Source organism: Leuresthes tenuis, unplaced genomic scaffold (genome assembly GCF_036924035.1).
Source record: "Leuresthes tenuis unplaced genomic scaffold, fLeuTen1.0.hap1 SCAF_13, whole genome shotgun sequence".
NCBI classification, from domain to species: domain Eukaryota; kingdom Metazoa; phylum Chordata; class Actinopteri; order Atheriniformes; family Atherinopsidae; genus Leuresthes; species Leuresthes tenuis.
Window position 1 is genome coordinate 16,323,639 of NW_027325367.1, and position 27,883 is coordinate 16,351,521.

The 27,883-nt window shown below is 39.7% G+C and overlaps 1 protein-coding gene across 1 annotated transcript in view; it reads left to right on the forward strand.

Moving 5' to 3' along the window:
• LOC140267106 (MAM domain-containing glycosylphosphatidylinositol anchor protein 2-like) overlaps nucleotides 1–27,883 on the forward strand; it is a 195,455-nt gene that overhangs the window by 159,881 nt on the left and 7,691 nt on the right. Inside the window, exons 12-17 of the mRNA XM_072362282.1 lie at nucleotides 3,825–4,002; nucleotides 14,160–14,180; nucleotides 17,391–17,546; nucleotides 20,854–21,015; nucleotides 26,433–26,563; nucleotides 27,107–27,203. Coding sequence (XP_072218383.1) covers nucleotides 3,825–4,002; nucleotides 14,160–14,180; nucleotides 17,391–17,546; nucleotides 20,854–21,015; nucleotides 26,433–26,563; nucleotides 27,107–27,203 — 745 coding nt within the window. The remainder of the gene's footprint in view (nucleotides 1–3,824; nucleotides 4,003–14,159; nucleotides 14,181–17,390; nucleotides 17,547–20,853; nucleotides 21,016–26,432; nucleotides 26,564–27,106; nucleotides 27,204–27,883) is intronic.

Here is a 27,883-nt window from a genome sequence, read left to right on the forward strand (position 1 = left end):
CACTTTTTAATTGGCTGTACCTCCTGAAGCAAAGCAGCCCTATGAACAAAGTGAATATAGAGAGGATACTATGTTTACTATTTACATAGTAATATAACACAGTTTTTTTTTACAGGTAGGGTCCAAATTACTAATCAGACAAAGTGAAAAATAAAGTATCTAAATAAGAAACACTGAATGAGTTCAAACCATCAGTTCATTTAGAGCTGATCAGGAGGACTTATTTCAAAAAGTCACCTGATAGTCTTTTCTGCCTTGCAGACAAAAAGTTGGGAAAAACAGTTTTATCAATAAACAGGAACACAGCAAAAGAAAAAAAAATTGAAATGGTTTTGATTAAATTGAATTTTGTACTTTTTAGACTCATTATATTACCTTGGTTAGAACTATTTTAGGTATTTGTTTGGTTCCCCTTTGTCCTTTCATTTCTTCCTGTTAAAGATTTGGAGTAATATGTTGTGTATTCTCTTTTCAGAATGGTAAAAGGAGGTTTTTTTTTGTTTGGTAAAGCGAAACAGCCTTTACCCTGTAATGTTCCGCTCTTCATCCTTCGTTTGTTAGAGCACATTTTTCTCTGACTATGCCGTATATTATCAAAATATGTGCAATTAAACCTGTGTGGCCCATGTCTGTCACTTAGTTTGAATGAGTAATTGTAAAAGTGAGTATGTGTTATGCCATTAATTTTTCATATTGACATAATTTGTGAAAAAAAACATTATTATATTGTAATGAGCAAACATTATTGTGATTATTGCTCCAAGAAAACAAGGAAAATGCAGAGAAGCATTGCTATTTTGCTACAAGAACATTTTGCTTTTCTGTACCAAATTTACTTTTTGAAACGTGTTCCGTGTTTGTTGTTGTTTTTTTGGTCACATTTAATTCCATCACCACAGATGCTGAACATTCATCATGATGTGTAATGTATCGTGTGACGATTTTGTTCATTAACAGCTAAAACATCACCACAGACAGAGGAACCTTTCTCTTTGGCATCTTTCTACATCTGTGTCGCCAGTCTGCTGATATAACCTGCAGTGCCAAATATAGACTGAGATCAAAACAGAAGCGCCTCGACGGGGAAAAGCGTTCATTTTCAACTTTGGTTTGGTCACGTTGTTTTAATTCTAACTGAAAAACCTTTTTTGGAAAGTTTAGATAAACACACAACAACAGACGTGCACACGATAGGGCCAACGCTGTGTAATTTAGAGCAACTAACAGCCGTGCCTTTTGTATTTAAGAGCAGGGCAACAAATTTTCAGAGAATAGGTAGGGACAACATCTGCGCAACATCTGTAATTACCTGTGACAGATAAAACACTTTATTTACCTGCAAGCCACTGGTGATGAAAACTTGCACCCCATAATTGCAGATCATCCAGACTCCAAGTAATTACTCAATTGGTATTGTTCTCACTCTGCCTCACTGCTATCGCACCTCTGTGCTCCTAGCTCACCCCTTGTTTTCCCTGTGATAAGAAGAGCACTAATTGTGATGCAGTGGCAGTAACTTCTCTCTGTGCCTTAAACTGATTCATGGGGATAAAATGTACCCTGCTTCTCTTCTTTTTGCCCACAGCAACCCCTCATTCTGCCCCTTTGAAATTTAAATGTGGTGTGTTGCACCACAAGAAATAAAAGGCAGTCAAATGTCCGTGAAACCTGAGTCGTGTTCTGCCAAAACACGACGAGGGTTTACTAATGTGCCGCCATTCAGAGAGGACCTTATTTGAACTTGTTGGCATTTCAAGGTCCGCGTTGAAAGACGACAGCAAAACATGGCATGGTATTTTTTCTCCTTGCAGCACAGCTTGGAAAAAAAATAACCTTCAAAGCAGAGTCAATAACTCAATGACTTAAGGTACTGCATCGATATGTGCCCCTGTAATAATCAAGCCAACATTTTTGCCATTATCTCAGTTGTTTTTTTTTGCACACCAACTCCACATTTTTCTTTAGTCATGGTCACACATTCACGAACAAGCTCAATGTCAGATGACATCAGTCGTATTTTTACATCTACTGCAGATTTTTTTTGTCTGTCAAAGATATCCAAACGGTTCCATTTTTAAGTTTTTCACATGCTTTTTAAGTGTTGTGTAACTGCCCTCTGACAAACAGACTTCTTTTCCCAGCACCAAGCACTACATGACAAACTATGTAAAGTGTGCAGGGTTATTGTGATTGTGGGAATTGGTGGTCTTTTATTTAATGAGTGGTGTCTGTATTACCAGAAGGATTTCAAATCAAACCACCACCTGGGAGCACCGTCGCTAGCTTCGCAAATATGAAGTAATGCTTTGTAAAGTTGGAAAAAAAGAGAAAAGAATGAAACAGGCACATTTCTCACTGGTTTCAGGCTTTTTAGCTAAGCTAATAATCTACAGACTGTATTGCCAGTGGTTGTAACTCAGTAGAAGAAGTAGTTGTCCTCAAGAAGTAGAAAACAGCATTTGTGTTGGACACCCACAAGGCAAAAATGGAGCAAGCTCTTCCTCGGGAATCACTTTAATTTCTGGGATATCTGAGATATTGTGTTGGATCTGGAAAGAGGCGGGTCAGGCATGTGGGTTTACTGTGTACTGGCTCAGACCGGTTTCAGCTAGTGCTCAGGTCAGACACAAGTTGTTTTTTTAGCAATATTAGAAGTTATTTAGATGTTTTACGCTTTCCAATTATATTTTCTTCTTCACGTCCTTTAAAATGCAAATCAAAAACAGCACTGGAAAAAGTATATCAGTAAACAATGGGGATAACTCCTCAGATGTGTTATCAGTTTTCAAAACTTTCCTTTCTCTCAACTTCAGATTGTATGGACCCAGTTTATTTACATTTTATCCTTTGCGGTCGCTACTTGACAGCAACATTTGACCTAATGAGGCAAAGATCCATAATGGATAGAATAATAAAATGTGTCGGGCTCAGTATGCAAACACTCTTTGAGCAACAATGTCGACTGGATGATGTATTAAAAAAAACGCGCTCTAAAAATACAGACTTGCTGTTCAAAGACCTTTCGAGGTGTCTGTCTGTCATAATTCATGAGTAGTCATCACTATTTAGACTCTAAATAGTCTTTATCTTATCTCTGAATTAATCAGTATCTTTTCTCCAACTGTACATTTGTGTTTAGTTGTCAGTGTCCCCCAGTAGCTATGTTTTACTTGCTAAATTTTAGATGCGTATTGAGGTCAACATATGTGCTGTATAGTTCAAACACTCTGGGATTATGATATCCAGATATGAACCAGATTTTCTGGCCCGTTGTGGTGGATTTAAACAGAACCCTGGCATATCGTCGCTTAATTTGATCAAGCAAAACACAACTCATGCTACACCCATTTTGTAACTGAACTCTCCTGCACATACCGCAATGTTGGGCTCTATAAAACTCTGAGTTTTTTTAGCTGATTAGAGTTTTTGTTGTTATGCATGTTGCGTTCCTCAGTGAGGAGTCATTTAAGCCATCCAAACTGTTGAAATTTCTGTTTGCACAATATGACCATAAGGCTGCACAAAAGTTTTTCAGATTGAATTGTTTTAGGGCAAAAGAAAATTCCCTCTTACTCTGCGAAATAAGAGCAGATTGACCCCTGTCTACAGCATGCAAGACACTGACTGCTCATGAGTACTACACACAGTCCTACTTAAGAAAAAAAGCAAACAGTCCCTTTAAGTAGAAGATTATAGCAGTGACAGCTTAAGATGCTTTTTAGAGATTAATAATGTATAAAATGTCTTTGTGTTTGTAAACAGATCATAGCATGCCGGATGAGTTTTAATAATCCAAAGCTCCTGTGGTTCTTCTTCCCTTCCAGATGGGGCTGCAGCGCTGGTGGGAGCAGGAAATCCCTGTGGATGGAACGATCAACAGAGGAGAGCTCATGACACATAACCTGACTGAGCTGATAAAGCCTGAATCATACGAGGTGCGCCTCACCCCCATCACACGTTTCGGAGAGGGTGACTCCGCCATCCGGATTGTCACCTACAGCGGTGAGTGCTGCACAGTATTAATTCTGCCTTTCTTTCTCGGCTTTTGTCCTCTGCTTACACGTGTGTTTGTGCAGGTAGAGACTATAGCTACTGCTGGTTATCCTTTAGCTAACGCTCTTTAATTAACCCCAAACTCCAGTTTGGGCTGATGTTTAACGAAACATGGCCATCAATACATGCATGAAGATTAAAAGTTCGCTGTGGTATCAGTACTCTTTTATTATGTATGCTATGTATGAGGATGGAGAAGAAAAAGTTAACTCATTAAAGTAACTTGAACAGCATCGAACACATTCAGTCATCAGAAGACAGTCTGAAATCAGCATGCTTTTCAATTTGATCCAAATAAATCTTGATCAACTGACTAATGTCCTCCTGCAAGCCTTATTACTCGAGGCAGGTCTATCCTGGACTGGGGTAAAGGCTGACTTATTGTTTGCATGCTTGAGAGATCATCGTGACATCAAAGCATCAGATGACTCAAACATGTAATATGAGTCAAAAAGAACAAGAACAACTGGTCAGAGATGACTCATGTATTGCTTTACTCAATTTGGCCCCAAACAACATATTTTCTGGTTGTGATCCCTGTTCTTCTTGCTGCCAGAAGATGTGGTCTGCCTCCTGAAATGTTTCTCGTGTAACACATAGCTTCTTTGATTTCATATCCAAAGTTTGTTGCCCTTTCAGGGTTATAATAAAGAATAAGATCAGCAGTGGCCTTTTCAAAGGCTGGGTGGCCAAACAGAGCAATAATAATGCTTACAGGTGTAATCTTCTTTACGTTACGTGATGTAGAGTTTAGACAAGGACTTATAAGATAAAACAAAGGACTTTGCAAAGATGAAATTAATTTATCACAGTAACAAAGAGCAGACACAAAGAGGGAAGTGAAATCTCTTTTTAGATTAATTAGAAACACCAAACAGAAAGCAGCTGGAAATCAAGGTGAAGCTTCATATCAAAATCCAAAAAGAAGGTAAACAAAACAAAAACAAGAGATTGAGGAACAAGCAAGGAGACCAAGCAGAATAAACAGATGATCCGACAAAAGGCTGAAAACAATAAAGACAAAGAGGTACGTTCGAATAGTCAAAAACATTGACCCCCAATAGTTTTTACCTGATGATGTTTCCTTGATCTCATTGAAAAGGGTTGGGGTTATTCGTGAGGTTAAGGAGTGGTCATAGTGGGAATTTGTTAGGTCTTGGGGAAAAAAGACAAACGTCTCAAGGAGAACTCAACAAATCGTAATCTAAGACTGGTCGAGCAGACCCAAAGACAGAAAAAACCACAAGGAAGCGCATGTCAAGACACGAAAATGAAAATGAAAAAACACATCCAAACTAAGGCAGGAAAGAAAGCAAATACCAGCTTAACACAAAACAGGAAATTAACAAAAACACCAGATACGATCCAAGACTGTCATTTGGCCTGACTATAATTGCACCCTCTCTCACCAAAGACAAAAGCTAGCTGATAGTGCGTGTTGTGTGAAGGAGGTGAAAGGGAGAGAAAACGGAGAAGAAGAAGCTTAAAATGTGAGATTAAGAAAACACAAGTGAGGTTAAACTCAAGTAGAATTGGCTCTGATGAAAGAACAGCCTGAAGCAGCCAAAACTAGCAGTCAGGAGAACATCCTAAAGATTTTGTGTACTTTAAGCTTTATCAGACCAGACCAATGAGAATACATTAAAACACACTGTGTTGTCTTCAGAATAAAATAGTAGTTTGATTCTTTCGCTTGTCAGGCAGCATGCCTGCTGAAATACACAAATAGATTCTTCTGTAGTATCAACAGTTAGCCCAGCAGTCCCAGTGAGCACACATACAGGTACTTGAATTTTCAAAAAACTCCAAAAAAAACCTCCTCCGTCTATCACTGACTGCTGAGTTGCTGCTCAGTGGTGGTGGTGCTGCTGCAGTTGTCAATAATTCAGTTTCACTGCAGCTCATCATGGCTGGTGAAAACAGAATTGGAGAAGAGCGGAAGACAGAGAAGCAGATAGATTCCCCCTGCTGTTATTTTTGAAGCGGTTTGTGGTGTTGCATGGTCTTTAATAAACCTTGAGTTGAATTCAGCTGAATTGGATCAAATTGAATCCAGTTAAAGTGAACTAAAAAGAGCCGTGGTCAATTAAGACGAGAGATGGATACAGCCAAGTTGGGAGTGCAGAGGAAAGGGTGTTTAAATCGCCTTTCCAATGAGAGACTGGACTAATTACCACTCTTGGGGTGCTCTGTTCTCCCACACAGTGGATCAGGCTGAGATGTGTCCGAGCCAAATCCACTGTGCTCTGAGAATGTGTCGTGCTCGGCGCCCTGATCTAAAATGCAACCCGGAATCATCTTTGTTTTGGCTTCTGTTAAATTCTCATTGGAAAACAGGGACCCAAAGTGTTGCCCAGTGCTTCAATACATTTCCAAGTTTGTTTTACTGCAATAAATGTGTAAGATATTCCTAAATAAAGTTTTGATGGAAGGTTGTTTATGAATCACTGTACATGTGCTCCATCATATCACATCATATTTAACTATAACTAGAAATCAGTTTATCTCAAAAACTAATGAATTGTTAGCCAAAGCTTTTATTCTTGTTTATCTGACTTCCAGGCAAGCTTTGTTTTCTCTCTCTGAAACCTCAGACAAAATGTAAATATTTTAAAATTCTTGGAAGGTGGACTTTTTGCATATAGAAGATTATGGAAACTCCTGAAGGAAGGAATAAACCTTTGGCTGACTTGTGACCATGTGACTCTGTTGAAATGATCTGTGAAACATTACATGACAGAAGGCAATGACTCCACTTTAAATTTAGATTGTAGATTCCTCAGCCACATATTGGCTCCATAAACTCTTTCCCTCACCGTTGTTCCCTTCCTCTCTGTTTTAAATTTGTAGTTGCTATATGGACTCATTTCCAGCAAAGTTAAAACGTTAATTTGAGGCACAGTGGACCTGCCGATGGTACATTCAGTGATAAAATGAGAAATCAATAATTCCAATTTCAGACTGGGAAAAATATAAAGGATGACTATAAGGAGTCAGATTTCTTGGTTGGGATATAAAAAAATTGACAAAGCATTGGTAGAACATTATTAGCTAATTTCTTTCTTAAGTGAATTTTATAACTTTTGATGAGAATTTGCCATTACAAGCAATGCAAAAAGCAAGAGCAAAAGGGTTTCCATGTTCCATTGCTTAGGTTCAGCGAATGCACCATGGTTTATACTTAAAGTTGGGCAGAGATAAGGATAAGGACACTGGATATTTGTACTCTAAGCTGGGAATGAGACATAAAAATCCACTGCAAATCTGAACCACTCAGAATGACATATTTTCAATCCCTGAGGAGCCCAGAACAAAATACTAGGGTTGTGGGTTGTTTTTTTAAATAGTTTTTGAGTGTACAATAACTTTAAAAAAAGCTAAGTATATGTGGCTATGAATAATTCACATGTTTACAGTGGGATATATCCTATGTCTAGTTATCTAAATTTACTGTAATATTTTCATTAAAGAAAGAGAAATCCATTTGTTTGAATTAAGCACTTTCATTATTACAGACAAACTTCCAAGACAAGCAGTAAAAAGGTTGCTGCACTCTAATCCACTACTATTCCACCCTCCGTTACCAGTCTGTGGTAGTTATCAAATGTGTTGAGTGTAGTAATAAGGCAGCTATGAGTTCTACTTAAGTTCTAAAGAAATCACATATTGCTCATGTTTCCTTTGTCTGCCTATCAGAAAAACCTGCAGGTTTAAAAATCTCCAAATCCCCTTCAGGTGTTCCTTCCATGTCCATTTGTATGTTTACTATGGAATGGTGAAAATGGCCTTCCCTGCCTTTCATGGTGTACAGAGAGATAGTCTCTAGCTCTGTCCAAGACTGACCAAAAATATATATTTAGTATTAAACACTGCTGTCCTATATTAAATATATGGCCTCTAAAATGTATATGAGAGCAGTTTTTTTTTTTCTCTCATCATTTCCCAGTCGTCAAAGCCATTACTGTGATTCACACAAAGTCGATGGCAGCAGCTTTTCTGTGACTTGGCAAGAAAACACAAAAAGCGGTTACTATGTCCCCAGCTGTAGAATGAAGAATGGCTGTGTCACCGAGCACTGAGGATGCTCTTTTGAATTTTGCTGCAGAGACAAACTCAGCATCTGTTTGGTGTTTCTTATCATGCGTCTCTGTTTCCCTGACTCTAGCTTTCCTCCACAATGCTGGATGAACATTTGAGCTTCCTGTCAGCCCTCACAGTAGCACAGTACAATACTGCTGCGTTTTCTCAATATTCAATTTTTATGGCTCTCATAAGGGTGTTTACAGTAACATTTCTCTTCGAATACTTAAATCAGACACATTTTGCTGCTTTCTCTGAGGTGTTATTTGAACCAGTGGTTGGGCCAGTGATATTGCGGTCTAAGCACTTTATCTGCCATGGTGTAAATCCCTTTTTACATAAGAAATCAGTGAAACACAACTCTTGAAAAGTATTTTATTTCATCTTTCGTCTTACCTCAAGCTTTCAGTCACAGCGTAGAGTTTGGAGGGGTTGCAGTATTTTCCTTAAAATCCTTAAGCATCAAGTTTAAAAAACTTCCAAGTGAAAAAAATACATCAATCACTTCAATCGGTAACAGCTGTTAGAGGCTAAAGTTAGAGGCTAAAATGAACATTTGCATTGGAATTCAGAACTGCAGTTAGTCTCCTGACTAGACCAGGGTGAGGATTGGGAAACTTTATCCACTTTCACCTAATCAGAACTGTAAATTAGATGATGAATAGCAGTCTTGTGACAGTGAGCCAGTGAACACTGATGTTACGTAACCTATTTTAAAATTCTTCTCTCCAGATCAACCGAATTTTAAACAACAGAAATTGAGCAAGTCATACATTACAGTTTTACTTCATGGCCCCTAGCTGAATGATATAAGGGTTTTCACTTATTCAGGGTGGAATAAATTAAAATATTTTTACTCTTATGGTGTTTAGTAAATTGAATGGAATTTTAATAATCAACAAAGCAAAATGATATTCCTGCAGTAGAAATTATTGAGACAAACATAGATAAGGCCAAATGTAATTAAATACAATATAAGTCACTTGACAAACTGTTGTGCAGTTGGAATCTTAGTAGACTGAAAAGTGTTTTTAAAATCTATATGAAATACCATGAGTCCATTCAGATGTTGGGTTATTCATCAGATGACAACACCAGCAGCGTTGGCAAGAAACACAGTTCAACTCTCTCTATAGGCAACTTTAACAGAAACTAACAGTCAACGGTGCAACATCTGAGCTGCTTGTTTTCAGGAACATACCCAGGATTGTACCATCTATTAGTGGTGCGCTCTCTGTAGTCTCTCTCTATCTTTATAATCTGGCAGCTGTGTAAAGACGCATAGGTGTGTGGAATAAGTTTCTGCAGCCAAATCCCAGTGAAACAAATAAAACTGCATGTCCCATATTAATGATATTCCTTCTACAAAGTTCAAGATTGTTCATTTTATGTACCAGTGATTCCCCTTGACAATTGAGGAAAAAGATGGTTTGAATTTCCTGCTCATTGGTCACTATTTTTCTTCTTTCTTACATCAGAGACGCCTCCTCCTCAACTAGTATAGATTTGAGGGTTTAGTCCAGGCATTAGTTGGGTTTTTAAAAAACATGGCCAGTTGCTTCCACAAGTAAACAACTTACCTGTTTGCATAACTACTCAATAGAGATGTTAAAAAGTGCCAGAATTACTGTCATAAATCTGTTGAGCAGCTATGTTTTCAACCCAGCATGGGAAAAAAAATCTAAATTGATGTTTTTTTACACACATGCACTTAAAAAAATGTTCAGTAGAAAATCTAAATAAGATACAAAGAAAGCTACAATGGCCAATGCCAGCACAGCACCGATTTTAATCTCTTAAGTGGGATTGCCACAAAGCGCAATCCTACCACACGTTGAAACAAAAAAATGTTTAGGATGTTCTTCCTTCTCCCTTGTCATCCTTTAGTGTTAATAGCATTCAGCAGAAAGGAGGAGTTTTGTCTTCTCTCTCACAAAGTCACTTTTCTAAGCCAAAATACTTGTACTTTTTGTGCTTGAAGCCTCCAAATTACAGAAAAACTCCCAACAAGCCCGTAGAATTCAATACAGAATAAAGAATTTTCTGAGAACACTGAGAGTGATGCTGTTTTGCTATTTGTCCATATGTTTAAATTTTTACACCAAACAGTGGCAACTGTGGCTAAAGTTTGAGACAATATTTCTTGTGAGTTTTCCGTCAGATGGAAAGGGTTATTTGATGTCACCATGGCAATCTCAGCTGCCACTCATAACTCGCAGCTGTTGGACATTTGATACCTCATCTGATGTTCTGTTGACAAGCATTTCGAAAGATCCAGCTTTATATTTGTATTGGCATTTAGTAAGAAACAAGGGGCCGGATGTTTCAGCAATCCCACTGCAACTTCTCCAGAAATGGCACAGTCTAGTTAATGTGATTATATACTGTGCTGTAAACCGCTTCTGAACACATCTGGTCTTCTACAAAAGATAGTTTAGTACAGCTTATATATTTTTGTAAATAATAAATGTGCTCTTTTCATAAAATGCTTCCATTCAAAGACATTCAATCAATAATTTTTGTAACAGAGCCCTATATGAGAGGATCTGTACTTCCTTCATATGAATCCATTAAATAGTGTTTCAGTCAGCAGCTTGCCAGCTCATATTAGAACAAAGACTGGAAACAGAATGAAACAAGGCTGAGAGCACCAACTCCCTTGAGTTTCTTCTTGCTTGGCAACCGCTCAGAAACAAGAACTGTAGTTATTTTTTACTGTTTGCCTTTTTTTGCCCAAATGAAATTACACACGTCACGTTAACCAGTGAGCTTCTTTTGAGCTTTGCTGACGGGTGGACTTCTTTACCTGCTGACAGATTTAAGGTAAGACTTATGGTAATTTAAGCGTATCAGCTGTGCCAGGCCGCACCAGAGTGGCTTGTCGGTTTGGTTGCTCAGTCCTTGTATCTCCTACTCTTGTGTGAATCATGGATTTTGTTATGCTCTGTTTGACAATCCTTTGAAACCAGCTCCTGTAGAGCAGGCAGCAGCATTAGGTTTGATTTGAGATGTTATCGTTGCTGATGTGGAAAGTCAGTTGACATATATGATTTGTTTTTGTACAGTTTTTTTTTTTTTCGCACACCTTTTTTTGTTGTTGTTGTTGTTTCAGTTTCCTGCTTTGAATCCAGCACAAGGCGGATCCACGTGGGAGTCCATTAGGAACTCTCTTGCTTGCATCGATGTGTCTGACTGATGCAAGTGCAGAATAACACATAGGCGGTGATTAGACTGCTTTGCTTGTGTTTGAGTGTGTCCATGTGTATTCATGTGAAACTACAGGGTCTGCGCAGAGCAGTACATCCTCAGAACACGATTTTTGTTGAAGGACACAAAAGAGCGAAGTTGCTCCTGTTATTTCGGTTACAGAGACAGGAGAGAAAGATTACATTTACCCACACTGTTACTATTCTAGCTGATGCTTTAACGTGTGAAGCCATCACAGGGCACCCACTTAGACCTACCTAAACATCAGGGTCGATATTTTCCCAAAATGTGGATTATATGGTTAATGATAAAAAAACGAAAGAAAACAAGGAGGAGCCTTGCTATTGTTGTCTGTATGACGACATTTGGCCGCATCTGTGTTATTGTCTGCTGCTTTGTTGTAAAGCTGGAAGCCAATGAGCAGGGATCCCTGCCAAGATGAAGTCAGCGGTTGTATCTAGAGCCGCCTTGACAGACCAATGTCCTTTGGCGGTCACTGAGCTCGAATTCCATTTCAATCAAAATTAGGCACTTTGGATGGAAGTCAATCACGTATCGAGCAGCAATTTGTCTTGTCCTCTTTGCTGGAACCATAGACACCGTTGGTCAGACATGCTCCTTATATGGGGGCTTGTAGCAGGAAAGGCTTACCTCACTCTCGTCCGTGATCACAAGGTGTGCTTATCTTGGCAACTATCAGCAGAACATTTCATCCTCTACAGCCATTATTCGGGGCTATTTTTTGCTGTTGGGGGAAAGTGGGGTGCGGCAGCATTAAGGGGAAAATTGGAGACAGTTTTGAAAGCATTTTCAGCTTGCTCGAGGCCTTCTCACACCAATGCTTTAATAACACAATGCATTTTGAGGAGAGCAATAAAGTTTTCCTCATGTTTTTAGGAGTAAAAAACATATTTAAACACTTTTCTTAATAGAAAACTTGTGAGTCTAGAGTTGATCTCACCCTCAATTAAATATATTCCTTGTTTTTCCCTGTTCAATACAGTCATACATAATGCAAGTTTAATTATCTGTTAGTGCATGTGTCTTTTCGAGAGTGTGTGCACACACATCAGTAATAAAGCTGCCTCGGGGCCTGCTCAGTGCTCAGCATGACTTCCGCAGTGGGGTGGAGAAATTGTTCGAATAGTCACGTTCATCTGGACTCAGGCACAGTGAGTCAGCCAGGAGAAGCTTCAGGTAAGAAATAAGACAACAAAATATGCTTTCATAGCTGCAGAGTTGGAAGGAAGATGGGAGGGGCGGGGGTAGGAAGGATTTGGGGGTGGGGGGGTGCAGGAAAAGGGAGGTTGAGAGGGAAGAAGCAAGCAAGCAGGGGGTAGGCTGAAAGAGTTTTGTTGGAAAACTCTGTATCCTTTTTTTTTACAAGCCTGAGGGTGCAAGATGTCATTTAAAACCTTCTCTTAACTACGTGCCCCCCACCCTCTGCAAATTGTCATGTTCTGTGCAGTCCACTGTGATTGCTTGGATTCAGGTGTCTTTAGCCTAGCTTAATATTACGATGAAAGTGCACCCTGGAATCGCAGTTCTGTTTGTAAGGTTTGTGTTTTCTTCTCCATCTAAAACACCCAGGTGTTTATTTTACTCCTATCCCCACAAGTGGACGTACATCTCCACCAACAGCACAACAAAAAAAAAGAGAAATCACTTCTCGAGCAGCTGCTTTTTAAAAGATCATTTCCATCCGCGCCGCAGCACTTCCCCCGCTCTTCAGTACATGTTTTCCTTTGTAGGAATGATTTGTTATTACTCACTTTAATTGGCTGGATTAAAATCAATTCCCCCCATGAACAGAATGGTTTCATAAATCATGCCACAACATAGTTTTGTGGTAAAGCTGATGTATCTCATCTATTCAGCAATCGATCATGAAAATGCTCATGAATCTTCTTGACAGGTTAAATGGTATTTACTCTGCAAAAAGTGAAGTGCCAACTAACTGGCTTGTTGCAACTCTCCGTGATACCCTTGACCTTTATGTGTGTGCTGCGGCTGGAGCGTCTTAAATTATCAATGAGGGAAGCGTTGAACCATGGTTTAGGTGGACAGAATGCAAAAAATGCCTCAAATATGTTTTAATGGACATAAGTCGGGTTGTTTGATTTCCAAGTTTCCATAATGACCGTTTTGAAAACACAGACAGAAGGTTGCAGAGGGGTGACTAGCAGACACGCTTGGAATTATTACACTTTTCTTTATGATTCATTGGCTTCTAAATGGAAGTTTTTAAAATAGGCTTAGTGGTCTAAATGGAAGTCACCTTGGACGAGAACATCGGCAGTGCTGGTAAATGGCAGTAACGATAAGCAGCTGTGTTATAGGCTTATTAATGTGATCAGGCAGGTCTTCCTAATCCTGTCTTTTACATTAAGCACCAGGCTGAAAAGGGCTGCTGCCACCTTTTCCCTTTCATACTCCAGACATCTCTCTTTGCTCTGCTCAGTAATTATTGGACTGTGTTGCAGATGATTGCTGCAATACTTAAATTCTTTTAATATGACAGGATGCCATGATCTATCTTTAAGCAACGTTTTATACATGCAGGCTTCTATTAGCTCTGCACCGCAGGAGATGACAGCATCAGCTACAATGTGCAATGCCTATGCTAGTGTGCCGCTCTGTATAACCAGTAGTAGAGCATACAAAACAGCTACACAGTGTCATTAAGAGTGAGTCAGTTTGATTGTTTCTGCATCTGTGTTCTCCTCCGTGCATGTTTCCTTGTAATAGGTGTCTCATGTAATGACAAACAGCTATGATACTTTGTACTAATGATTGTCTCTGTCACTTCTCCTTCACAGCTCCCATCAACCCTCACCTGAGTAAGTAACCTCTCTTTGCTGAACTCGTCTGGGAGCTGGCTCCTTTCTTTTCTAGCATAGTGTGTGAAAACAGTGGGGAGACTGCATTCAGTTCAGATCTGACACTCAGCATGTCATAATATTCTTAACTAGACCAAACTATGAACAGCAACTTTTCTTTATGAGCTCCAAATAAAGCTGCATTTAATTTTTTTCACGTTTGCCACCTTCGGGCCCCATTCCACTTATCGCTTTTTGCCCTGCCATTTTGCCATATCACTTCACTCTGCAGGCACCCATATAGATAGGAATGTCCTGTTTCTTTTTGTGATTGACATGTCATCTGGATGTCTAAACCTAGTGTCGTATCAACAAAGAAATGGGACAACCTACCCACTTTATATTTTCCTTCCAAGGAACCCTTTGTTGTAATCTTTTATGAAGTGGTTATCAGCAATAGTTCTCATGGCTTTCATGAAGGGCTTTTGGGGGCCACTGGCTGCTTTCTTGCTCATTTTCTATCCAGTCCTTGCACTTGAGCATTTTCAAAAGAATGTCCTTTTATGTTTGTTTTTTAAGCCACTTAACACAGACCTATGAATCATTCAGGCATGAAAAAGGCACCTGATTAAAGGAACAAAACAGTTTTGTATCTAAACATAAAAACTGAAGAAAGAACCAATTTTGAATAATAACATTTGGCATTTTTTGGCAAGCAGCATGTCACAAAGGCACATTTATTCCCACCTCTTTTCTTGCATCTACAGAAAAAAAAAGTTAAAAGAAATAACTGTGGCTGTCGACTGAAAACCTGTCATATCACAGCATGGTGTCCAGTGTGTCTTTAAATAGAGGAAAATAGACAAAAAGGAGGACAAAAGAGTGGCAAACCTACAAAATTATATATATATATATGTATATATATCTACAGCAGGTCAACAGTTTCTGAAAGGGATGTCTTTAAGAAATAAAAAAGAATCCAACAAACACCTGGGAGATTCATCTGGACCTTCAATTGATCCATTTCCTGTTCACTGAAGCCTGGTCAGAAATGGTCTCCATGGAAGGTTGGCTGTCAAGAAGCCATTTTTAAGTAAAGTGAAACAGGGAGAAAAGGCTGAGCTATGCCAAATGACACAAGAAGTGGACTGAAAATCAGTGGCAACAGCTCTTATGGAGGGATGAATCCTCCCAAAAGCCTGGACATTAACATTATTGAAGCAGTGTGGGATCATCTGGATAGAAAACAGAACAAAAGAAGAGCTTTGGACTGTCCTTCAAGAATCTGTAGAACTTTTCCTGAAGTCTACTTAAAGGAATTAAAAGAAAGATTGTCTAAGAAGGTTCAGACTATGTTGAAGACCAAAGGTGCTCATACCAAATATTGACTTTCAAGCTCATTGGAATGGTGTAGTTTTCTTATATTCTACATTTCCATGTATGTTTGCACATGTCTTTTGAAGTTGCTATAAAGAAATGAGGGCCGGCCCAAGACTTTTGCACAGCGCTGTAGACTTGCATGTTTGGTGCATTGCGAGCATCATTTATGCATGCATCTGCGCCATATGTGTTTACAGTCTTTAATGTTTTGTCTCATTTATTGTGCATTTCATTATTGAAACCAGACAAATTCCACATTATTCATGCCTGAAGAATCCACATTTAATCACTGTTTACTGTGCTGCAGTGTGCTTTTGTGTAGAGCGGTTTATATATTTATATAGATTCATTTTTTTGGTGGGTGTTCACACAAGCATTGGCAACATAACAACAAACATCCTAATCACCAACATCATTATCCAAATCCCTGCAGGAAACTATCTTACCTAAACGCCTCCTCTTCCTCCCTCCTTCCTCGACCTATCCTCCAAATTCTTGTCTCTCTCTTGGGCACAGAGAGTGAAAGCATTTAGTTTAGCTCACGGTGGATGGGGGCATTAATGTCTCGCGCAAGCCCTCCAAATCTGCATGCCTATGAGGAGAAGAGTATGAGTGCCTGGAAATGCAGCCCCTTCCTCCCTTTCCCACTTGGCCACCTTCTCACAGCATTGCTGCCCTTTCCCACCCTTCTGTCTATCCACCCACACTCTACCTCAGTCTGTGCTACCTCCATTACCTGAGTAAAAGCTGCAGATCCAGCTCCTCTCAAGGTCACCACTCCAAACTGCTCCCAGCCACGTTTTAATAAATCAATGAATATTTATCAGAGCACATGCCCACATCCTGAATCTAAATGCTCCTGTTTTACCATCTCTTTAAGGACTTTGCTTAGCAGCACCATGTCCTCTGGTTATGTGTTTAGCTTTGTTTGTTACATGGATTAAATAGAGGCTTTGACACCAATGATCCTGCCGCTACGCCCTCATTAAACTGAATGTGTTAGTTCCTCACGCGTGCGATATCTGACTATTCATTAGCATATTCCCCGTGAGACATTTCCCTCAACATGACCCATCACAACCTCATGCAAGAGTTACAATTACTGTTTCAGTTGTTAAAGGTGACAAAACCCACATTTCCATTTTCTCCACACACTCCACTGTTTAAAAAAAAAGAATGCTGTCAAAGGGGCGTGGAGAATAGCGGAGGAAAGGACAGGAGAAGCGTGACATTCAATATCTTCACCCGTGCACCATCTAGAAGATAGAATTTGATAGAGAAGGAGGGACATGGTTTCGCAAACTGATTACGCAGAGTGCTCCAAGTGACCCTTTTCAAAACATCTAAGGACGAATTTTCATCTCAGTTTCGTTCAGGGACAATCGTACAAAATTTGAGGCTTCTGAACAGATTCAGATTATGATTTTCTATTGAGTCAAACAACACTTTCAAAAACATTTAAAATAATGTTTTCACATGAAATTTTGTCTGACATTGTTTCCCAAGGCCGACTGTTGAATGGTATCCATCACGCTTTAGTATCAGGTTGCTTCATCCTCCCACACAAACACACTGCTTTTACAAAAAAGCTCAATCCATTCAGTAACACCTCCACTGCAGTCAGAGAGGTCACATCTTAATTTTCAAATTCTGTTCGCTAGATTGCACGATGTAATTAGGAGTTAGGCTGTTGTATATACCCCTGAGACAGGCATGCTGTAGGAAATCTCATAAATATACAGAAGATGTCACGCTGCTCGCATGTAGCATTGTAGCTTCCAGGCAGTTTGTAACTTCTCACTCTTTTGTGAGGATGGGAATGTAACATCCTGTTTCTGCTCTGCTCACCAGGGGAGTTCCACTGCAGCTTTGAGGAAGAGCCTATCTGCATGTTCACCCAGGACAAGAACGATGACTTTGATTGGACGCGGCACAGTGCTGCTACCCGTGACACCAAGTACACACCCAACACCGGTCCCAGTGCTGATCGCACCGGTTCTAAGCAGGGTAAGTAGATCTAAAAGTTTGCTGAATCTCTTCTCAGACAAAAACAGCACAGAACAAAAGATAAATGCAATGAGAACTGAATTAGCAGCGTTTTATCTGGAATATACTTTTTTTTTTTTTTTTTAAACCAAAAGTTAGCATCCAAAGTTTTGTAACTGTCCTTTCAAGCCAATCAGCTTATCGTTATCTTATCACAAGCCAATGCTTAATATGGTGAAGCATCTGTGAAGTCACAGATGATGACACACTTCAGATAGTGTTGCTCCTACCATTTTTTCAGGCAGAAAAGCACTGGCAGGTGGCAGGTGGTATTCCCAAAAACATTGATTACAGGGTGTTTTTTTCACCAAAAGCGGTTCTAATGCTGGTTCACAGCTCGAAGCTAACGTAGAGCTAGTTCTTTCTGCAAAGCTCTGGGGAAAAAAAAACAGTGTTACACTAAAACTTTTCACTGGTCGACTGCAAAGAACTGCTTACGTCGGAGCCTGGAAGCGGGGTTATGGAGAAACAGACAACTATAATGTTGTGACCATTTAGTCTGCTTGATTTAAGAGAAAGCAATGAAAACCAGACCTTCAACTTGAATGTGTAACAGCTGCAGAGGAACATGAGCTGTTTAATACAGCCTTTATGAACTAGTGATATTAAGACATGAAAATGAGACAGAAATTATAATTCGTTGCTGTTTTTGTGAAAATAAAGCAAGATACCCACAGCTGGGGTTTATCTGTAACATTGAACAATCCCATTTTAAAAACACGTGATTTTTAAAAACATTTTTAAAAACACGTGACCCAGCTGGTTCAGACCTCAGTGATTATTTTTTGACCGCTCAATGTGGCTCTGAAAACAGAATACCTGCTTGTTGGATTGGAAAGCTGAGTGCACAATGGAAAAATGAATACAACACTGTTATGTCTGATGTAATCCAAGCATGAATGTATGAATCTCTCCGGGCCGCTCAGGAAAACACTGTAATTATCTTGTTATTGGTAAATGATGTGGCAAGGTAGAAATATAGCAGCATACATTTTGATTATGTCAAACCCTTGTTTGTGAGCATGCTATTAAATGAAACTTTGTGAAATGTTGAAATAAGTTTGAAAAGTACTGCTCCCAACTGTATAATGATTTCATCTGTGCTCATCGTGTCAATAACTGCTTGGCACAGCACAATCTAACAATGAGCAGCCTTGATGATTATTTTCTTTTGAAAATAATCTTGTAATTGAGCCTTCGTGGCTGTTTTCATGGTCCCAAAATACATTTTTCGTATTTAGGATTTTTTGTTACATATACAGGCGTTCCATAATCAGGAATTTAATAGATAAAGAATTAATAAAATCAGATACGTGTTTAATTCTTCAAAGGATTCAATATAAATGCTCTGATAAGTATATTTTATACTGCCATGACACCAGCAGCAGCTGCAGCAGTAAATAATGCATTGGCTTTAATCACCTAATGGTTTCAGAAAGTCCAGCATTTCATTATCAGAACCATTCCTCTCTGCGTATAATTATCCGAAATGAGATTCAACGAAGGGAGATATTCCATTTGATTTTGGCTGGAGGGGCGTGGAACTGCTTGCAAGCTACCTTCCTTGTGCCTGTGGCAGGGTACAGATTGGCTTCAGATTATTTGGCTCAGACACAGTCAAAGGACTGTCTGACTCGCTGGCATCGTCGCTGCCTCGAGCTGTCGCGATTAGTGAAAGAAGAACTTCAGAGAAAGCCTTATCTCTAAAATGAAAGGTTTCAGTTCTGTCAGGCTATCAGTGTTTATGGGGGAGTTTGGTAAACCTTATATTTATCAAGTTCATTCACTGTTTCTCAACCAACTTTCTCAGTTGTGCACTATGTACTTAAAGAACCACAAAAGCTTTTTTATTGTAAGACCTGTCTTTGGCGTGCACACTAGTTCAATCTGTAAAATGTCCCTGTCCCATTTTTACGGTAATGTACCATTCCTTATTAATACGGCTGAAAAATGTAAATTCTTATCTCTTTGAGGAATATAATATGGCAACAATCTACCTTGCCATCATTAGTTATGTTTTTTTTTCTTTCATTTTCAGGACTTAAGTCCTTTTTGACACACTTTTCTAAGTCTCCAAGCGAAGTCTTGATAAGTAACCAATTGTGCTTGTTGCTTTGGACAACAAGCAACAAGAAGTCAGATTTCCTAGCCAGAGTGAAAAACACCGACCAGTCTTGGCCAGAACAAAGATGGTTCCACAACTCTTTTTTCCACCATGAATTTGCAACTCTTTTCAGAGAAGCCAATTGAAAATAAAACAATTTCAAGCATACATGAAATATACAAAAAATAGCCTAAGAGCTCACACTAGCATACACAGCAAAGGGAGCTCAGACTACCAGACACCAAGCTAATGAAACAATAGTTGACTTATTATTCTATTCTAAAATACAGTTTATACTGATTCCTCTTTTTGGCAAAATCTCATCCTAAGTCATGTGTTGAACGTGCTTAGATCAGGAATAAAAACTCACTGCAGGATGTAAAGGCCAGTTGGCAGATTTGTATGTGGGCTATGTATTTCCTGGAAATAAATACTGGCTCCATTATTCCCATTTACTTTTCATAGTTTTAGAAGCTACATTTAAGTACTGTAGCTTTATTGGACTACTGTGCAATTAAGTGAATTCATTTCGTAACATCAGAGATACTAATGATGCATTCAATGATAAATGGTAAACTGGATGTACCAGCTTTTGACTTGGAAAAAAAATTCTAAGGATGCCAATAAGAAGTCAGATTTCCTTGCCAGGATAAAAAAAAAGCACAGACAAATTTACAATAATATAAAAGTGCTTATTGAGTGTTGTTATCTAATTACATTATCAATTTACACTAACTATATGTTAGCAATGTTAACAATGTGCCTGGGATTCTTTTTGTGTTGGTCGTGACTTCAGAGATCCATATGTGTATATATATATATATATATATATACTCTCAAGCACATAAAAAGTGGGACATATTTATTTAATATCTCCTATTAAGTTCAAATCATTGATTTAGCAGTCGTTCAGGTGATAAAACTGCTGTTGTATTAATGACAAAAACTAAAGAATAAGGACAAGGTAACAGCAAGTTAGAATGAAATACCCTTTAAGTATTGGCCTTCTGTGTGCAGTTCAGTTCTGTATCAAGTGAAGAGAAGTTCAGGATGAATAAAGTGAATAGTTTGCTTTACATTAACAGGATTTTTGTTGCTTGTAATTTTGACATGCAGCTGCTCACTGTCCATGTGTGTTTTTATGTTTACCTGTGCTTTCTACAGGTTTCTACATGTACATTGAAACGTCAAGACCACGCAAGGAAGGAGACCAGGCACGGCTGATAAGTCCATTTTTCAACGTAGCACCTAAAAACCCTTATGGTATCACCAACCCACCGGCCTACTGCTTTGGCTTCTTCTACCACATGTATGGAAAACACATAGGTAAGACACATTTGTCATATAAATACCACACATACCGTGTACACTAAACTAATTCTTATCCACTGTGGGAAATGTTTCCTTTATCAGAACATTAGCTAACATTTTTTTTTCTTAAGAATGTGTCACTGCTGAATAAAGGGGATTCATTATTTGTTTGTGCGGAACCAAACAATAAGAAACCGATAAGGAAATACCACAGCCAATTCTATTCACAAAAAGATGGACTTCATAAAGTATCTGTCAGATCGCACTCTGGCTTTCAAACATAAACTTGAAAGATGAGATCCCTGAAATTTCTTCCCACTACCTTTGTGTTTAACAGTAGGGGGTTTGTCTTTTTGTTTTATGTATTACATGAAAGACTTATTTGTTTGTGAGGGAGAAAGTGCAGCAGTCTTGCCGCAGAGAAAAGAAAGAGACGCAGCTCCTTTTTGGTCAAAGCATCAGAATTTCAGTCATTTCCACAGAGCACGTCCCCACAGTGGATACTGGTTGGAGTTTTTGTGTTTCCATGCAAAGATTTAGTAAATGTGGCTGGTAGATGTTTAAAGCAAAATATATCTTATTTTTGCAACAAACTGCTTCAAAGGTGTACAGACAGATGCTGGGCATTAGCTCTTACATTCGGCTCTGAATGGAGATAACAGCCTGTATGGTCCATTTGTAGATAGCAGAGCGAATGAAGGAGCACTCTGCGGCTTACGAGTGACTCTCTTCGCCAGAGACCCAATCAGCCGACCACAAACAGCCTTCTCTAAGTGTATGCCGTTTGTAGTGTTTGTGCACTTGGGAGTTGTGAGCAAGAATGGGTCTGCGGCAAAAATACCCACTTTGTTGAAGGTCTGTTGTGGTGAAATCCATGTCCCAAGTTCCCCTCCTATCATTAGCTTCTGCACATGTTTACGAGGCAGGTGAGGGACACAACCTGAATGCTTTTCAAACCGCTGCATACTTCCAATTTATAAATTATATGCTCTGAATTCACGGACATCGTTGGCTGTACAGAAATAAGAATTGAGAAAAAGAGCAGAGGCAGTGAAAAACCAAGTTTGTGCTCATAAACTTGGTGTTGGCAGTTGAACTCCTCCCTGTACCAATAAGATATTAACAGCCAGCATGTGGATGCATGTATGGCATTCTGCTGTGAAATTGGTGGCAGCCTCCATCTTCTACCTTCTCTCCATCCCTTTGCTTCCGCTGGACCTGCTGCTTCACCTCCCAACCACTCCACACATTTATCTTTTTTTTTTTAAGTTTAAGTTTTTTTTAAGTTTTTTTACTTATTTCATTACAGACGGTATGAACCCAAGTTATTTCATGTTTTGTCCTATCTAGCACCTGCAATGAAATAAAAGTCAAAGTAAATATCAGGATTGCTCAATTTTCTTATTTTTGTTTATTCATTAACTTTTAGAATATTTTCCACAACTTCCCAGTCTTTTCTAATACGGAGTTTCATTTAAAGAAAAAAACTGACTCACCAAGTTTAGCCAGGCTACTTTTCGGGTTTCCTACGTGGGAACGCACCATAGAAAGTGTCCAGGCCGACAAGCCGGACCAAACATCTGGAGCAGTTGAAAAGAGGGCAGTCTGGAGAATATAAGGACAGAGGTGTTAGAGGGCGACTCAGCAGGGAGATGAGAGCTCCTCCGGCTCACTGCCGAGGTTGAGTAGGCCGTGACATTTCCAATTTGCTCAAATTGATCGCCAGCCAGACCCTCTCCTCCCTCCCCTCCCTGTTTGTGGTGAAACCCATGCCCAGACTGTCGCGTGTTATGATGAATGGGCTAAATGTCAAGGACTTGAAACCCAGCACAGATCCTCTATTGCTACACTCCAATTAGTATGCTGCCTCCGTGGCCGTGAGAGAAATTCACCCTAAGCTTGGAAGTGTTGCTGTACTCTACTAACAGAAATGTTTTCTTTCATAAAGAACGTTGTTTCATTTTTTTTCAATAATCGAAGGATTATTTTGTACTTAGAGGTGTGACTCACAGAGCATTAGACGTGGCATGACTCCATCCAGAAGTTCTGGGAGTATGACTCTCTTTAGGGCTGTGCTGTTGAAGTCAGTGTCGAGCTGTGGCGGCAGCACTGAAGGTCAGAATTTGTCGATAAGAAGATTCGCCTACATGCGATGAGAACAGTGGCGCAGCCTCAAAGAAATTCCTTCATAGTTTGATAAAGGTGGGATACCTGAGACGAGGTCACACTCAAATACTGAAGCACACTTCAAAGTTTGCCTTTGGAGCCCTCATTGGGTTGGTTTATAGGATTAAGTCACCAGTAAAGCACCCCAAGTAAGTCTGTTTTAAACCTGACCTTCTTTGTAGCAATGAAGTCGTGTTTTTTATTAGCAAAGACAGTGGCACCGCACCTCGATGCCCCTCTGTCTCATCCTTAATACATAATTGAACATTTCCTGGAGCTTTTTCTTACCTTTCACCAGACTCCTATCCTTCTCTTCTCAGATCTCTTTAAATTTCACAGGCTTCTGTCAAAGATACTCATATAAAAAACAGGTACTTACAATAGCCAGCACATACCTTCGCTTAGAGTTTGATGACACCAACATAACCACCTACATCGCAATGAGCTCAAAGAAAATGTAAGCCAGCTAGCTCAGCAGGAATCCTCCTACATTCTAAACACTTCAACAGGAGATGAAACCGCAGGTCATGTTCTGTGCTAGAGCTCATCTCTCACAGGAGATTGTACTGTCATGGGGGAAAAGTGTATACTGAGCTGATGAGAGAATATGAGCAAGGACATACAGTATAGCTTTCCCTCATTTCCTCACACAGATGTGTTTTTGAGGGGCGCTGAGCTGTAATGAGACACCTCGCTGAGGCAAAGACGCATCAAACGCAAGGCTGCAGTCGCAGTCACTGCTGTTGTTGCTCACCAGTTGTGTCAACACAGAAGTGCTACTTTCCATACTTGTGAAATTCACTTGACTTCAGAGCAGTGGTCTTGCTGAGTTTTGAAATTGTGTTCATGCAAACCCGATTTGGGTCTTTGGCTGCTCTTCTTGCTGGTCCGCTGCAAAAGGATACAACCCGCTCGCACACTCACTCGTACTGCAAGGGAAATTGAAAGAAAAAAAAAAAAACTTATAAAAATAAAAGACAACTGGCGTGTTTCCGAGGGAGAATAATGAGATTGCACTCAGTGTCATCATCTTACAGTTTCATATCAAAGCCCGGAGCCTGACAAGAAGTCTCACTGAGAGGAGTCTTCAATTCAGACCTAGTATATAGTCAATTCTGCATCAATGAGAGCCAGTATTTCAGCATTATTGTAAGGGTTATAAGTGAATTCAGTTGAAATGGGTCTGTCATACTGTATTTTTTAAAGGCAGTGATATGCAATAGCTTCTCTTGCGTGGCTTAGTGGGAATCCAGCTGAGAGGAAAAGGAATCTGAAACAGGTGGAAAGAGTCTGATACTAATGATGAAATAAGAACAACTGTCCTCCACAGGGAACCTATTTGCATTCAACAAAAATTCTCATCACACATCGCCCATTAGTGATAATTAATTTTGATGATCATTTGCCACAGAATAATTTATAATCGCTTGCAAGACTTCAGCTTAATAAATGTATCAATTCACATGGCCTGATGTTAACCTTTGGCACTGCTTGGCTTTGGTTCATGTGCGGGAGAATATATAAATTTAGAATTCAGAAAACAGAGCGAATACTAACCTTAAAGTCCAATTTATCTCATAATGGAACCAGAATTCACAATGGAGTCTCCTACTGCGGGTGGTATCTCAGAGCAGAATTACTTTTAAGAAAGGGCAGAGAAACTTTTAGTTGTTATGAAGTCGACCTCTTTCGTTTGATGCGTCCTAATCGTTACGAAGATGAACCTAACTCTGATCAGTCTGCCGACCCCGTCCTTCTGTCTCGCCACTCACCAGGTATGTGCTAGTTACCCACATATTATGATGCAAACACTGACATGCTTCCCTGTATGAGCGGTAGTTGCCAGGTTAGGAGCACTGCTTGTTGTGTTTTTGTAGTGCTAATCCAAAAAGCTTAAGTTTAGTTTCATTAAAGAATTTTTCATACTCTTGGTCCTTTAAATGCGGTATTGAAACTCAGAATGTGCCCACTGTAAAGGAAGCTGATGAATAGGTCATCCTTCTGACAGGTTCTCTCATATCTTCGGGGGACTTCTGAAGCACTGTCAAAGTAGCTTTTGGGTTTTTGCTCTGTTACTCGATTTGGCAGTCGACTCTAAGAAGACAGCTGGTGGTGCCAAACGTTTTCCATTTTACAATTATTGAAGCCACTGTGCCTCTGGGAACACCCAAAACCTTATAAATGGTTTTATAGTCTCGCCATAATTTCATCTTTTAGGTCTACAGAGATTTCCTCGGTTCTTGTGGCTGGATTTTTACCTGTCATGCAGTGTGATTTATGGGTCCTTAGACACACACCTGTTTCTTTGTCAACCATGTGCAGCAGTGGCAGCTGATAGATGAAACAGGAAATGCAGCGTAAGAAGGCAGTAAGGGGAACACGATAATTGTTGGTCTACTGCTGCAACAGTTGTTTTTTTTTTCTTGTTTTAACCAGTTTGGAGCCAAATGAATCCATACAAGCACATGTTGAGGCTGTGTTCTGCAGGTAAAATGTTTTTTAAAGGGAGCGTGTGTCTTCAAAGAGAGCAATAAAGCAGCTTCAGGTACCATCAGATAGTCAGATAGAGCTTTCTGATGGCAAATAAAACGTTAGTTGGATTCTGTGTACACTCAACTGTCTGCTTCTCCCACCTGGGTGGGCACAGACCACATCAAACCAAAATACTGATTATGGATGTGTACCTCATACACCCTTACTCCTTTAAAAGATCTCAGCTACAGCAAACATTACTTAGTCAAGGGAGTAAAATGTACAGAAATCAGATGTTTGATAGTTTGATACCTATCTCTTCCATCTGCTGAAGTGCTCTACAGTGACGGGTGACACAGACCAATCTCCAAGCAATCAAATGATCCTGCAAAGATCTCTGCTGCATTCTACAAATATCTGTGGTGTTTCTGGGACGTGTCCCCTCCTCACAACTCTGAAGCGCTTACCTCCACCACTGTGAGGCTCTGTCAACCAGAGCCTCTGAATTTTTTTGCAGATCCCTCCCTCTTTTCACACAGCATCTGATAATAGCCCCAAGCTGATTCCATGCACAGCAGTTGAGACGGTTTGGTTACCTTGAGTATTGATGACCCACTTAGACTGATTTGCAATATTTTCCTACTGAGCTGCAAAACTTAAGATAATAGCGTGTGTGTTGGAACCAATCTCAACCCACTTGGATTAGGAACCACAGAGTTAGATGGAGTTCAGTGTTGCAAATTGAAATCACGCATGCAAGGGGTGCGAAGTCACTGTCTCTCTCCTTCACGCAGGAACACTTAACGCCTTTCTAAAACAGAAGGGCCAAACGACCTCAGAGGGTCCTGTGTGGTCGCTAAGTGGTAACCAAGGTGAACGGTGGAAGCAGGCCAAAGTAAGCATCCATCCAACATCGTCCTTCCAGGTGAGACAAAAGAAAAAGTAATCAGTCAAGAGAGCAGCAGCGCTCTCCTCGCTGCCCTCTATTTTCTTCTTTGTCTGTGATCGTAAGGTATTCATTTCCTTTGGGGCTGCATACAAATGTATCACATCACAAGTTGTAATATCAAGCAAAGAAGTAGATGGCATCCATCGGCACTTTTCGGTACTGAGGAAGCAATATTGCTCACGCTTTGCCACCAGGAAGGTTTAACTTTGTGAGCACAGATACATCGAAACACAGAGATCACTTTATCATTGTTACAGTTTCAGTTGTATGAATTCTTTATATCTTCAGCTGCACCTCTGTGTCTTTTTTCTCCCCACTTTTGGGGTTAGAAAAACTCAACCACACAATTCTGTGAAATTAAATGTTGAAACAAAGACTTGACACCTGTTTTTATATTTTCAAAAGGGTAATTAGACTTAATTGCATTGTGTGCCGACTTAGATTTTATCTTGTTTTGCAAATGTTCTTATTTTTGTGGTTTATCTAGGCTGGATTTATAAGCTGTTTTACTCTCCACAGGTCGTTCTTGAAGGTATCCGGGGCCCAGGAATCGAGGGGGATATTGCCATTGATGACATCACACTGGAGGAAGGGGAGTGTCGAGATCCACCGCCCAGTGAGTAACACCCTACATCCACCTGGTCTTTCTCTTCTTCTGCCCTTCTTATCTTAGCTCCAGGTTTGCGTCCTGCATCCCCAGAACAAAGTTGAAGTTTACAAGAGGATCTCTAATCTCAGACAGTTAGCAGCATTAAACTACCATCTCATGGTGAAAACAAGGTTGTCATAGCAACATGGTTGTAATCACATGAACGATGGCAGTGCTGCTGACTTAGTGGAGCACTGTAATTGTGCCTCAGGAACAAACAGGAGGTAAGAAGAGAAGAAGGGGCTTAGAAAATGGGCTGCAGTTGACAAGGTCATATTGTTACCCAGACAGACGCTGCTCCTTTGATTTAATTCATGTTATTTATGATTTGATTTCTAGAGGCCTCTCAAAGTTAAGTGTCGCTTTAACATAACATAAACAAATCAGGGCTATCTGTTTCAATTATTTATGTCAGTGGTGGAAAATAACCATCAGTCCAAAGGAAAAATCAGAGGCAGTAAACCTAGTCTATAGATTCTTTTCAATTACCGGAATATCATTGTTCTATAAAGTAGTTTTCAGTTGGATCCAAAGCAACAACATTAATTCATTTGGAGTAAAAGGGTGGTCGCCAGACTGAGGACAGAGTATTATGAATTATGCAATTCAATCTCAGATGATGAATCTTGCATGACTTTAGGTGATGT